This window comes from Symphalangus syndactylus, chromosome 8, assembly GCF_028878055.3.
Source record: "Symphalangus syndactylus isolate Jambi chromosome 8, NHGRI_mSymSyn1-v2.1_pri, whole genome shotgun sequence".
In the NCBI taxonomy this organism is placed as follows: domain Eukaryota; kingdom Metazoa; phylum Chordata; class Mammalia; order Primates; family Hylobatidae; genus Symphalangus; species Symphalangus syndactylus.
In genome coordinates, this window is record NC_072430.2 from 80,004,122 (window position 1) to 80,016,935 (window position 12,814).

The following is a 12,814-nucleotide window of genomic DNA, read 5'->3' on the forward strand; positions in this document are numbered from 1 at the left end:
CAATAAAAACTGAAATTTGAATTTCATATTTTACATGTCAAAATATTATTCATTTTAATATTGCAATAATTTAAAAATATAAAAGCCAATCATGAGCTGTACAAAGCAGTGGGCAGGACTTGGATTCCAGGCTGCAGCCACCAATCCCTGCTTTAATTTATACAGGGTCCAACTTGTAAAACAAAACAACTAAAAATAATCGAGAATAAAAAACAAGGACAGGACCAATAGCTTCAGGCTTAAAAAAATACTATGTCACTGCAAGACAATCTTTTACAAAGTCGATTTTAAACATACATGTAATACCTATTCAAATGAATTAGTACAATTAAAAACAAAAAGAACCTCTGAAATATATTTTAAAGCAAAAAAAAAATCCCTTTCATAACCATGTCCAGATCTGCCTATTACATAAGTTAAAAATATTCATACATTTGATTTCCTTAAAGAAGTATTCCAAAGTACCCTTGAAAAGGGTTTCGTATTTTTTTTACTATCTTGCTATTCCTTGAAGTCAGAAAGCATATTTGCTTTCAACTTCTTCCTATTCTTCCACTATCTGCTATATTACTAAATATCACCAAAAACAGTATCAGAAGCTTAAATTTCCTTAATCTGATAAAAAGCATTAGCATTTTTTAAAACTACAGCAAACATCATACTTAATGGTAAAATATTAAAAGTTTTTCCATTAAAATCAGGAACTAGACAAGGATACCTGCTGTTCCCACTTCAAGTGAATACCGTACTGAGTCCTAACCGATTTAAGCAAGAAAAATAAAAGAATAAGAATTGGAAAAGAAGAATCAGTGCCATCAGCTCACATTTGTATAACACTTTGCAATTTTTATATGCTTTCATATATAGTAATATTTACTACTTTTAACAGTCCTACCAAAACAAATATTTCTGTTTTCATTTTATTTTTTTGTGGGCACATAGTGGCCGTATATATTTATGGGGTGCATGAGATGTTTTGACATAGGCATACAATGTGAAATAAGCACATCATGAAGAATGCAGTATCCTTCCCCTCAAGCATTTATCCATTGAATTGTAAACAATCCAATTATACTCTTTAAGTTATTTTAAAATGTACAGTTATTACTGACTATAGTCACCCTATTGTGCTTTCAAATACTAGGTCTTACTCATTCTTTCTGTTCCCATTTTATAAATTAAGAAACTAAGGTTCAGCTGGGCACAGTGGCTTATGCCTGTAATCCCAGCACTTTGGGAGGCTGAGGCAGGTAGATCACTTGAGGCCAGGAGTTCGAGACCAGCTTGGCCAAAATGGTGAAACCCTGTCTCTACTAAAAATACAAAAAAATTAGCTGGGCATGGTGGCAGGTGCCTGTAATCCCAGCTACTTGGGAGACTGAGGTAGGAGAACTGCTTTAATCCAGTAGATGGAGGTTGCAGTGACCTGAGATCGTGCCACTGCACTCCAGTCTGGGCAACGGAGTGAGACTCCATCTCAAAAAAAAAAAAAAAAGAAACTGTAAGGTTCAGGGAACTTGTTTGTAGTAGAAAAAGATGGCCAGTGTGGCTGGAGCAAAAGTGAACAAAGGAGAGTGAAAGATGAGGTTGAAGAAATAGGAACAAGCTAGAAAGTCAGGATATGAATTCAGATTTCATTCTGTTTGCAATGGGAAGCTATTACACAATTTTAAGCAAAAGACACACAGATCTGATTTATACCTTAAAAACAGACTAGTGAAGAAGCAATTGTGCAAGTAACAGATGATAATGAATTAGAACTGTAGTAGTAAAGAAAGTGAGAACTGGTCAGATTCAAGATAATTTTGGAGGTAAAGATTATATGACTTGCTGGTAATGTGAATGAATATGAAAGAAGAATCAAAAATAGCTCCCAGGCTTTTGGTCTTGTGATGGTTAATTGTATGTGTCAACTTGATTAGGTCACACAAGGTATCCAGATAATTGGTCAAACATTATTCTGCGTGTCTGTGAGGTCGTTTTGGGGTAAGATTAGCATTTCAATCAGTACACTGAGTAAAGCAGATTGCTCTCCCTAATGAAGTGGCCCTCAGCCAATCAGCCGAAGGCTTGAATAGAACAAAAAGTTTGCTCCTCCCTCCAGTGAGTGAGAACACACCATGCCTGACTCCCTGGAGCTAGGACATCTATCTTTTCCTGCCTTCAGACTCAAACTGAAACATCAGTTCTTTCTGGGTCTTGAACCTGCTAGCTTTCAGACTAGAACTTACACTTACTAGCTCTCTTGGTTCTCAGGCCTTCAGACTTAGACTGGAACTAAACCATTAGCCCTCCTGGGTCTCCAGCTTGCTAACTGCAGATCTCGGGACTTCTCAGTCCCCATAATTGCATGAGCCAATTCCTTATAATATTTCCTATTGGTTCTGTTTCTCTGGAGAACCCTAACTAATACAAGTTTTAACTATTGGTCATATAGGGTAAGCATTTACTGAGATGGAGAAGACAAAGGGAAGAGCAGATATGAGGGAGTGGGAATAAAGGGGAGGAGCAATATTAATTCTCTTTTGGCCATGTTACTTATGAGATGCCTACTAAACTCCTAAGTGGAAATGTCAATTACACAGTTAGGTATACAAGTCTATAGCTGAAGGGAAGAGTCTGGACTAAGGACTTAGATTTGGGAATCATTAACAAATAGGCAATATTTAAATCTGTGGAAGTGAATAAAATCACCTAGAGATGTACCGTCTAATGTATTAATAGCCAGGAGCCACATGGGGCTATTTAAATTTAAGCTATTTAAAATCCAGTTCTTCGTTTACACTAGCCTCATTTCAAGTGCTCAACAGTCACAAATGACTAGCAGATACCATATTGAACAGTAGATACAGATTATTCTCGTCATAGAAGGTTCTATCATACAGCACAGACCCAAACGAGTTATCAAAAAAAAAAGAAAGCCAAAGGCAGAATTCTAGTAGAAGAGGTAAAGCAAATAAAACTAAAAAGAAATCACCAGTGAAGTTTTGTCAAAGAAGCTTAAAGATAAAAAGTTTTCAGAAAAAGAGTGAATAACTAAATTAATTCAAATGCTATTAAGAGATCAAGCTGTATGAGAAAAGAGAGCTGATTACTGGCTTTGACAAGACATAGATAATGAGTGACCTTGAAATGAGCCACTGCAGTAAAAAATGGTGGAAACAAAACCTAAACAAATTATGTTGAGAAGGAATAGGTGGGGGAAAAGAAGAGATAACAACTATAAACAATTTTTAAAAAAATTTTTGTTTTGAACAAGAAAGAGAAATTGGTGGCAGCTTAAAGGAAATGTAGGGTCAGGAGAGGTTTTTTCCCCCAAATAGTCATACTGAGGCAGAATTATATGCCAATAGGAATAATAAAATAGAATATGATGCAAAAGAGATGATAACTACAGGAAATAACTGTAAGAGCAAAGCTCTAGAGATGGCCAGAGTATTTAGAATCCAGAGCATAAATGACGGTTAGCCATGGATGAGATCAATGCCAGTCTTACAAAATATAATGAAGGTTGAGACCCTACTGAGTACAGGTAGAGCTAACTTTACATACATTCAGCCCTCCATATGGATTAGTTCAGCACTCATGGAATTAAATCACCCATGGATCAAAAATATTCAGAAAAAAATTAAAAATAACAATACAGGCCGGGCACGGTGGCTCACACTTGTAATCCCAGCACTTTGGGGGGCCGAGGCGGGTGGATCACGAGGTCAGGAGATCGAGACCACGGTGAAACCCCGTCTCTACTAAAAAATACAAAAAAAAATTAGCCGGGCGTGGTGGCGGGCGCCTGTAGTCCCAGCTACTCGGAGAGGCTGAGGCAGGAGAATGGAGTGAACCCGGGAGGCGGAGCTTGCAGTGAGCCGAGATTGCGCCACTGCACTCCAGCCTGGGCGACAGAGCGAGACTCCGTCTCAAAAAAAAAAAAAATAAATAAAATAAAAAATAAAAAAAAAATAAAAATAACAATACAACAATAAAAAATACAAATTTAAAATTAATAAAATATAGCAACTATTTATATAGCATTTACATTGTATTAGAGATTACAAGTAATCTACAAATGATTTAAAGTATGCAGGAGGACGTGTAGGTTACATCCAAATTCTACACCATTTTTATTCTCGGGGGTATTGGGACCAATCCCTCACAGATACTGAAGGACAACTTCACTTGGTGGTGTAGGTAGCTCTCATCTGTTTACATCTATTTTCTGTATAAAGTAAGACTATAGGTTAAGAGTGACCAGGTAGATTTTGTAGGGTTTGTTTGTGACTTTTGATTTTTTTATTTGGTTGGTTGGTTTTAGTTTGGTTAGATTTGATTGTTGGTTTTTGGTAGGAGGCAGGTATTAGCGATTTGAGGACAAATACAGTAACAAACATCATGCTGACAGAGAAAAAGGTGAATTTACTGGGGAACTATAATAGGACCATAAGGCAGTTTTAAGTACATATTTGATATCTGCAATCATAGATTTAAAATAAGTCTGGTCAGGTGAGCATGTTGTATGATTTTCCTCTAATAAGTTTAGCTGCTTCAATGAGATTAAACCTGTAAATGTATTTAATCAGAATACTGTTTTGCCAGTCATTGATTAGGCATATAATTGTATTTAAAGAGGGTAGGCTTTGACAGATAAGGAGGATGAGAAGGAGGAGCAAAAGAGTCAAGAGTGTCAGCAAGGAAATAGTCATTGGGGTAGATTATAGGACCTAATGCGAGCAGAAGAGAAGAGAGGTTGTGAGTGAGGAGGGCAATTTGAAAGTCATATATTAATATTAGTACAAACTTTATTTGGATCCTTAGTCAAACGAATAAAATTTTTTTAAAAGCAAATGATACTTATGAGATAACTGAAAAGTTAATATTTTTATATTTAATATTTTATGATATTAAGAATTCTTTTCTAGGTATGAAAATGGAGAGATACATTTGGGATATACTTCAAAATAATATTTGGGGTGAAAAAAATGGGTTGAGGTAAAAATGAAACAAGACTCTGTAACAAACCAAGTTTTCCATAAAGACTAATTTAACAAATATAAATTCTCTTTATTTAAAAATGTTTGTTTTGGTCGGGTACCATTGCTCACGCCTGTAATCCTAGCACTTTGGGAGAGGCATGCAGATTGCCTGAGCTCAGGAGTTCGAGACCAGCCTGGGAAACATGGTGAAACCCTGTCTCTATAAAAATACAAAAAATTAGCTGGAAGTGGTGGCATGCACCTATAATCCCAGCTACTCTGGAGGCTGAGGCACGAGAATCACTTGCCTGGGAGGCGGAGGTTACAGTGAGCCGAGATCGTGCCACTGCACTCCTGCATAGGTGACAGGCTCTTCCTATCCCCCTGACTCTGTCTCAAAAAAAAAAAAAAAAAAAGTTTGTTTTGTGTAAAAAAAAAAATCTAAGTGAACAAGATGGAAATAACACAAATTAAAAACAGAACCATCTTGATCATTTATAACCTTTCTCATGCTTTATGATAAACAACTCTTCAATACTTACCACATTATCATTCCAATATCATATTTTACAACCTGTCTTACCAGCACACTCTAAGATAGGTATTTTTAAAAATATTTATTAAAAATTGGAATTAAACTTACTATTTCTTTCTGTTCTCTTGGAAAAGAAGAAAATAATTATTGTTCTTATGCTCCAGATGCTAAAGGGGAAGCAAAATTCAGAAACAAAAAACATCATTAGAAAAAGCGAATTAGAAGCCATGTAAAATGAAAACATATTTCCAATTACAGTTAGGTACATTGTTTCCCTTTATATACAGAAAACTAAAAAGCATTTATTTCTGCCGGAGAACATTAGAACCTGTGCTTTCAAAGGAGGAGTTCTCAACCTAAAGTCCACAGACCTTCTGATGATCCCCTTAAATTGCAAAATTACCTTTGTGTGCATAAGTGCATTTCTCTGGAAAGACCATTGCTTTCAATCAGTCTGAAAGGAATCTATGCACCCCCTAAAAGATTGAGAATATTAGAATCCCTTACTAAGTAAGCATCAACTCCAAAAACTTAATTTGTCTATTCCCACACATTAAGGAAAAATGCTTTTACAAATGTAAGAGTATTATACAAATGTAAGTTGCCACTCCTTCCCTATTATTTAACAATAGAGGGACAATCTCTACTCTAAGAGATTAAGCTACCTGAGGGAAAAATAAACAAAAACCTTACCTTCAAATAAATACTTGATAAGTAAAATTAGCTAAATATCTTCTTCCAAAGATTTTATAAGGATAATTCTTTAGGCCTTGCATTAGAAAGACATCAAATGAATTGAAAGAATTAAAAGAAACTAAATGAATAATCCTCATCACAAACTTGTCAGGGTCATCTCCTAAATTCAATGTAAACATAGCAAAATACCTCTTTTCCATAGAACCTGGCAGAAATAAGTACATAAGGCTGGGCACGGTGGCTCACGCCTATAATCCCAGCATTTTGGGAGGCCAAGACAGGTGGATCTCCTGAGGTCAGGAGTTTGAGACCAGCCTGGCCAACATGGTGAAACCCCATCTCTACTGAACATACAAAAACTAGTCAGGCGTGATGGCACACGCCTATAGTCCCAGCTAGTTGGGAGGCTGAGGCAGGAGAATCGCTTGAACCCAGGAGGCAGAGGTTGCAGTGGGCCAAGATCATGCCACTGCACTCCAGCCTGGGCGGCAGAGACAGACTCAAAAAAAAAAAAAAAAAAAAAAAAAAGAAAGAAATATATAAACATTATTCATCATCTTAAAACATATATTGTATCTCTTGTAAAAAAAAATTCGATTGTTCTGGAAATAAATTTAGAATATAAGTATGAAAATTAGTTCTTCACTCTGAAATACAGCATTTGCTATTTTGGGGAGTCAACCTGCAAGTAGTGACCAGTGATCCCTGTCTCTTGGTATTCACACCATTGTGTAGTCCTCTCTCACCAGTGTTGGTCTGTGCAACCAACAGCATGTCAGAAGTGATAGTGTATCACTTCAAGATTAAGTTATAAAGGACTGCAGCTTCCATTTTGGGCCTCTTCTTTCACTTGTCTTTCTCTTTCCTGGATTACAAGCTCTGTGAGAAGACAGCTGTCATGATATGAGAACAGTCAAAGAAATCTATGAAAAGGTCCATGCAGTGAGGAAGAAAGGTCTGTGGTAAACACTCAGCAAAGAACTGATGCCTGCTAACAGCTGCCTGTGTGAATTTAGAAGTAAATTAGGGAAAAATCAGCCAAAGTGAGTAGGACCACACCAGATACCTTATTGGGATTTGAATTCAGAACCCATTTTGGTGGTGGCAAGACAATTAGCTTTGGCATGATTTATAAATTCCTGGATTATACAAAGAAAAAGGAAACTAAATATAGGCTTGCCAAAAAATGGCCTGTATGAAAAGAAAAGGACCTCAAGGAAAAAGCAAAAGGAACACAAGAACAGAATGAAGAAAGTCAGGGGGATTGCAAATGCCATTGCTGATGATAGCGAAAAAGAAATAAAATGTCTAGCAGTAAGCTGGAGATTGGATAACAGCAGAGGGAGTAAAAATCTGCAATGACTTTATCTACAGTGATTGTATGGATTTAGTTAAGCCTTGAGATGACTGTGGCCCCTACCAACAGCTTAATTGCAATTTACCCAAGAACAAAAGATCCTGAGATAGAACTACCCAGCTAAGCAGCTCTTAACATTCCTGCCCCTCAAGAGCTGAGACATAATAAACATTTGTTGTTTTAAGCTACTGAGTTTTGGGGCAATCTGTTACACAGGAATAGATAATACACTTTTTAAAAATATTGTGATGATTTATTTTTGTGACATGAAAACACCAAATAACTAGCACCAGATTCCTATTTGGCATTTGGACAATTACCTAAAAGTACAAAAAACACCAGGCTTTGTCTTTACCAAGGGAAGGGAGATAAGAGAATATAGGTTAAACATAATGCCCATAACCCTCAAGGATCCCACAATAATAAAAAAGTCTCATATCACTTCTCCAGTGCAAACCCACTGAAATAGTAGCAGGCCAGAAGAGAGGACTTTTAAAAAGCATACAGAGAAAGAAAACGGGGGAAAAAAGATGGAACTGCAGAGACAGTGGCCAGAATTCTGTAGGAAATGTATAAATTTTCTTAAATGAGTAGATACTTTTTAAAAAGCATATATAATTGTCAGTGTAAATACTACAAAAATTGAAATATACTCTCTTCAAAATAAAATTCACTAAATCCTCTCTGTAGACAATAAATTCCTCTGGTTTTTATCGGAATTCCTCCTGGATAACATAAGCTATCAAACAACAGACATTTCCATATGTCAAGTCTTCAAGACTTGAGAAGGTAAAACACAGAATTTATTATTCTTTAGGGCTAAATTAAATGAAATTCTTTGGTATTTTTTGTTATTTTTGTAGAGCCAGGATCTCACCATGTTGCCCAGACTGGTCTTGAACTCCTGGCCTCAAGTGATCCTCCTGCCTCTGCCTCCCAAAGCACTGGGATTACAGGCATAAACCATCCTGCCTAGCCCTTTTATATTTTTAAATAAAATTTAGAAAAAGAACTAAAGTACTTCAGGACTCTGTTTTAGTTATCCCAACAAAGGTTTTGCTCTCCCAATAATTAAAAATAATGTATTAAAATATAGCAACATACTTTGTGAAGATATTGACGATATTAAGGATATTATTACTAATCTCTAGTTGGAGAATAGTGGCATAAGCTCCACTTCCCCCTTCTCTTCATAAAAATAATCCAAACAACAAGGAGAACAAAAATAAAACTGCAAACTCCTTCTCTGGTAAAACAGAGATAAACTCAACCATCAGAATATGTGGAGGCACTCTCAAAAGCAATGGAGATTATTACATAGGGGCTCCAAAAAGTGGAAGCAAAACAAGAAAACTGCGTATTTCACAAAGAGGTAACTAGGTAAACTTTTCCAAGTGTAAAACTTAAAACCCATGTTTGTAACAATGAGAACAAGATGCACAGCTACAGGCAGACACTCCTCAGTTTGGTTCCAATAAAAAAAGAGAGAAGGCAGAAATTAAAAAGAAATTATTCAGAAGTGCACTATTTACAAAGAGTATTCTGTTCCTATGGCAAGGGGGTTGGGGGGAAGTTTTGTATTGTGAAAGAAATACAATTGCCTAGCCCCACTGGCTGGGAAAAAATAACAGCTAAACAAATTCACACACAAAATCCTGAATCATAAGGAAAATTCCAGTTAGCCTGGAACACAGGAAGATATGCCTTTATACCAACACGACCTATAAATATCTGACCCAAAGTAAATGTACCACAAAGTAAAAGGTTTTAATTATAAAAACCAAAAGCAAAAAAAATTGTTTCAAAACAGACCAACTTCTTTCACATCGACAAATATTAAGTGGGCTAAACTCACTAAGGTAAAAGAAAAAGACCTTCACACTGTAACACCAGACAAAATCCAACTATATAATGTAAATGGATGCATCTAAAACTAAGTATCTTTTAAGGTTGAAAATAAAACCATAGACAAAGGTAAAGCAGGCAAACGCAAACAAAACAAGGGTTGTGATCTTAAAACTCCAATGGTTAAACTTTTTTTAAAAAACCTTTAAACTAAAAGAAGGTCACATTATAAAGTTAAAAAAAAAATGTGATTCCTTTCCAAAAAACGTTGACTGAGCACATCCACAGGCAAAAACAAAAAACAAAAATTAAACCACCTCGACCTGAACCTTAACTCAAAATGGATTATGAACTTAAATGTTAAAAAAAAAAAAAATTTTAAGGTATAAAAAAAACGTTAAGAGAAAACCTTCACAACCTGTAGCAAGGTAAAGTGGTCTCAGAATTGACAAGAAAAACACAATTAATAAAGGGAAAAACTGATAACTTGAACCTCATCAAAATTAAAAACTTTTGTTCTGCAAAAGACCCTGTTGGGAGAATGAAAAGACAAGACAATCTAAAGACTAGAGGGGAAAAAAAAAGCTGTAAACCATATATATCTGACAAAGAACTTTTTTTTCTTTTTTTTTTTTTTTTTTGAGACAGAGTCTAGCTCTGACACCCGGGCTAGAGTACAGAGGGGCATGATCTTGACTCACTGAAACCTCCGCCTCCTGGGTTCATGCGATTCTCCTGCCTCAGCCTCCCAAGTAGCTGGGATTACGGGCACGCGTCACCATGCCTGGCTAATTTTTGTATTATTCACAGAGACAAGGTTTCACATATTGGTCAGGCTGGTCTTGAACTCCTGACTTCATGATCTGCCCGCCTCAGCCTCCCAAAGTGCTGGGATTACAGGCGTGAACCACTGCACTTGGCCAGAACTTTTATCTATAATATATAAAGAACTCTCAAAATTCAACAGTTAAAAAAACTAATAATCCAATTAGAAAATTGGACAAAAGTCATGAATAAACATTTTGCTAAAAAAGATACATATTAATGGCAAATAACCACATGAAACATCCTCAGCCATTAGGGAAATAAAAATGAAAACCACAAGGAGATATTGCTACATACCTATCAGAACAGTCAAAACAGAAAATAGTGATTAACACCAAATGCTGGCAAGGATGTAGAGAAACTAGATCACTCACACCTACCTAGTAGAAATGTAAAACGGTATAGCTACTCTGAAAAAAAGTTTAGCAATTTCTTATAAAACTAACATGTATTTACCATATACTCCAGCATTTGCACCCTTGGGCATACACCCCAGAGAAATGACTTATGTTCATATAAAAACCTGTACAAAATATTCATTGCAGCCTTATTTGTAATAGCAAGAACTGGAAACAATGCAAATGTTCTTCAGCAGGTGAATAGTTAAACTATGATACATTAATACCATGGAATACTACTCAGAGAAAGAAAGAACTATTGACAACATTGAACAACTTGGATGGATCTCAAGAATATACTGAGTGAAAAATGCCAATTTCAAAAGGTTACATACTATGTGATTCCATTTTATAACATTCTTGAAATAACAAATTTGTGGAGACAGAAAACAGATTAATGGATGGCAGGGGTTAAGAATAGGCAAAGTGGAGGGAGATGTGTATGGCTCTAAAGGAGTAGCAAAAAGGAGCCTTGTGGTGATGGAACAGTTCTGGATCTGAATTGTGCAGTGGTTACACAAAGCTACAGGCGATAAAATTGCATAGAAATATAAAACCCACTCAAAGGAATTCATATAAAACTGATGAACTCTGAATAGGCTCCGTGGATTGAAGCAATGTCAATTTCCTGGCTTAATATTTGTTGATACGAAAGAAGTTGGTCTGTTTCGAAACAATTTTTTTTGCTTTTGGTTTTTATAATTAATTAAAACCTTTTACTTCGTGGTACATTTACTTTGGGTCAGTTATTTATAGGTCGTGCTGGTATAAAGGCATATCTTCCTGTGTTCCAGGCTACCTAGAAATTTACTGCAGTAGTTCTCCCTTAATCTCAAGTGATATGTTCCATGACCCCCAGTGGATGCCTGAAACCATGGACAGTACCAAATCCAACATATACTAAGTTTTTTCCTATAAATACATACCATGTAGGTGTAGGGATTTAATTTATAAATTAGGCACAGTAAGAGGTTAACAAAAATAACTAATAATAAAATAGAACAAGTATAACTATACTGCAATAAAAGTTATATGAATGTAGTGTCTCTCGAAAAACTAACATTTTCAGACTGCAATTGACCACAGTTAACTGAAACTGCAGAGGGCAAAACTATGGATGAAGGAAAAACTACTGTATAGATGTTACCATTGGGGTGAGCTAGGTGAGGGTATCTGCAACCTGCCTGTACATTTTTTTCTGCAACTTACTGTCAATCTATAATTTTTTCAAAATTAAAAATTCTTTTTAAAGGATGTGTTTACAATGAAGATATAACAGAAATACCCACGTAAAGAGCAAAGCATCAACATTCACAAAGCAAAACCAAAAGAAATACAGGGAAAAGTAGAAATACACTGTTATTAGGACATTGAAGATCTATATAGCATAAGGTAGTTCTCATTGCTAATATTCAACTCTGTGTAACTGAAAAAAGAGAATACATCTTCAAATGTTCATGAAACACTTAAAAAATTGACCAAATAACATTCCACCAAAAAAACTCAATAAATTTACATCAGAAATATTTAACATTCTCTGAGAGCAATACAATAAAACTAGAAATTTTAACTAAGACAATAAATAAAAATATAAATATATATTTGCCATCCATAAATAACTCACAGATTATAACTCCCTCCAAAAAATCACCATATCTTGAAAATAACCAAAATAAATCACTATATACCAACACCTATGGCATAAAACTAAAGCATTGGTCAGAAATGTCATAGTTTCAAAAACATGTACAGTGTTATTGTTTCAACAAAGAATGAAAATAAAGAAAAGTTTTCGGATGTTTTTATAAAATGATCACAAGACTGAAAGCAGAAATTTTTCCTGGAATTCAAGAATGATTCAATATTTAATATAATCCCTTCGTATCAAGAGAAGATGAAAAATCATATGGTATCTCCATAGATAATGAACTGTATTTAACAACATTCAACAACCTTTCTTGATTTAAAAAAAAAAAAAACTAAATACAGTAAGAATAGGTAGAAAATTCCTTAACATGATCAAATATATCTGTCTCAATCCAAAAGTCAGAATAATGCCCAATGGTGAAACATTAGAAGAATTCCCAAAAAAACATATCAAGTATGTCCACTATTTTCTCTACAACTTAACACTGTCCTAAAGGTATTAGCTAACATAATTAGCCAAGAGAAAAAAAATCAAACATAT

General features: G+C 35.3%; 2 protein-coding genes across 7 annotated transcripts in view; one reads left to right on the top strand and one right to left on the bottom strand.

Annotated features, from left to right (window-relative positions):
* Positions 1–12,814, top strand: part of LOC129488080 (thymosin beta-4-like) — a 272,872-nt gene that overhangs the window by 227,448 nt on the left and 32,610 nt on the right. The gene's annotated exons all lie outside the window — the stretch shown is intronic.
* LNPK (lunapark, ER junction formation factor) overlaps positions 1–12,814 on the bottom strand; it is an 83,009-nt gene that overhangs the window by 53,581 nt on the left and 16,614 nt on the right. For all 6 annotated transcript variants that reach the window (XM_055289808.2, XM_055289807.2, XM_055289812.2 and 3 more), the window contains one exon: positions 5,614–5,672. In XM_055289808.2, the coding sequence (XP_055145783.1) occupies positions 5,614–5,672 (59 nt within the window). The remainder of the gene's footprint in view (positions 1–5,613; positions 5,673–12,814) is intronic.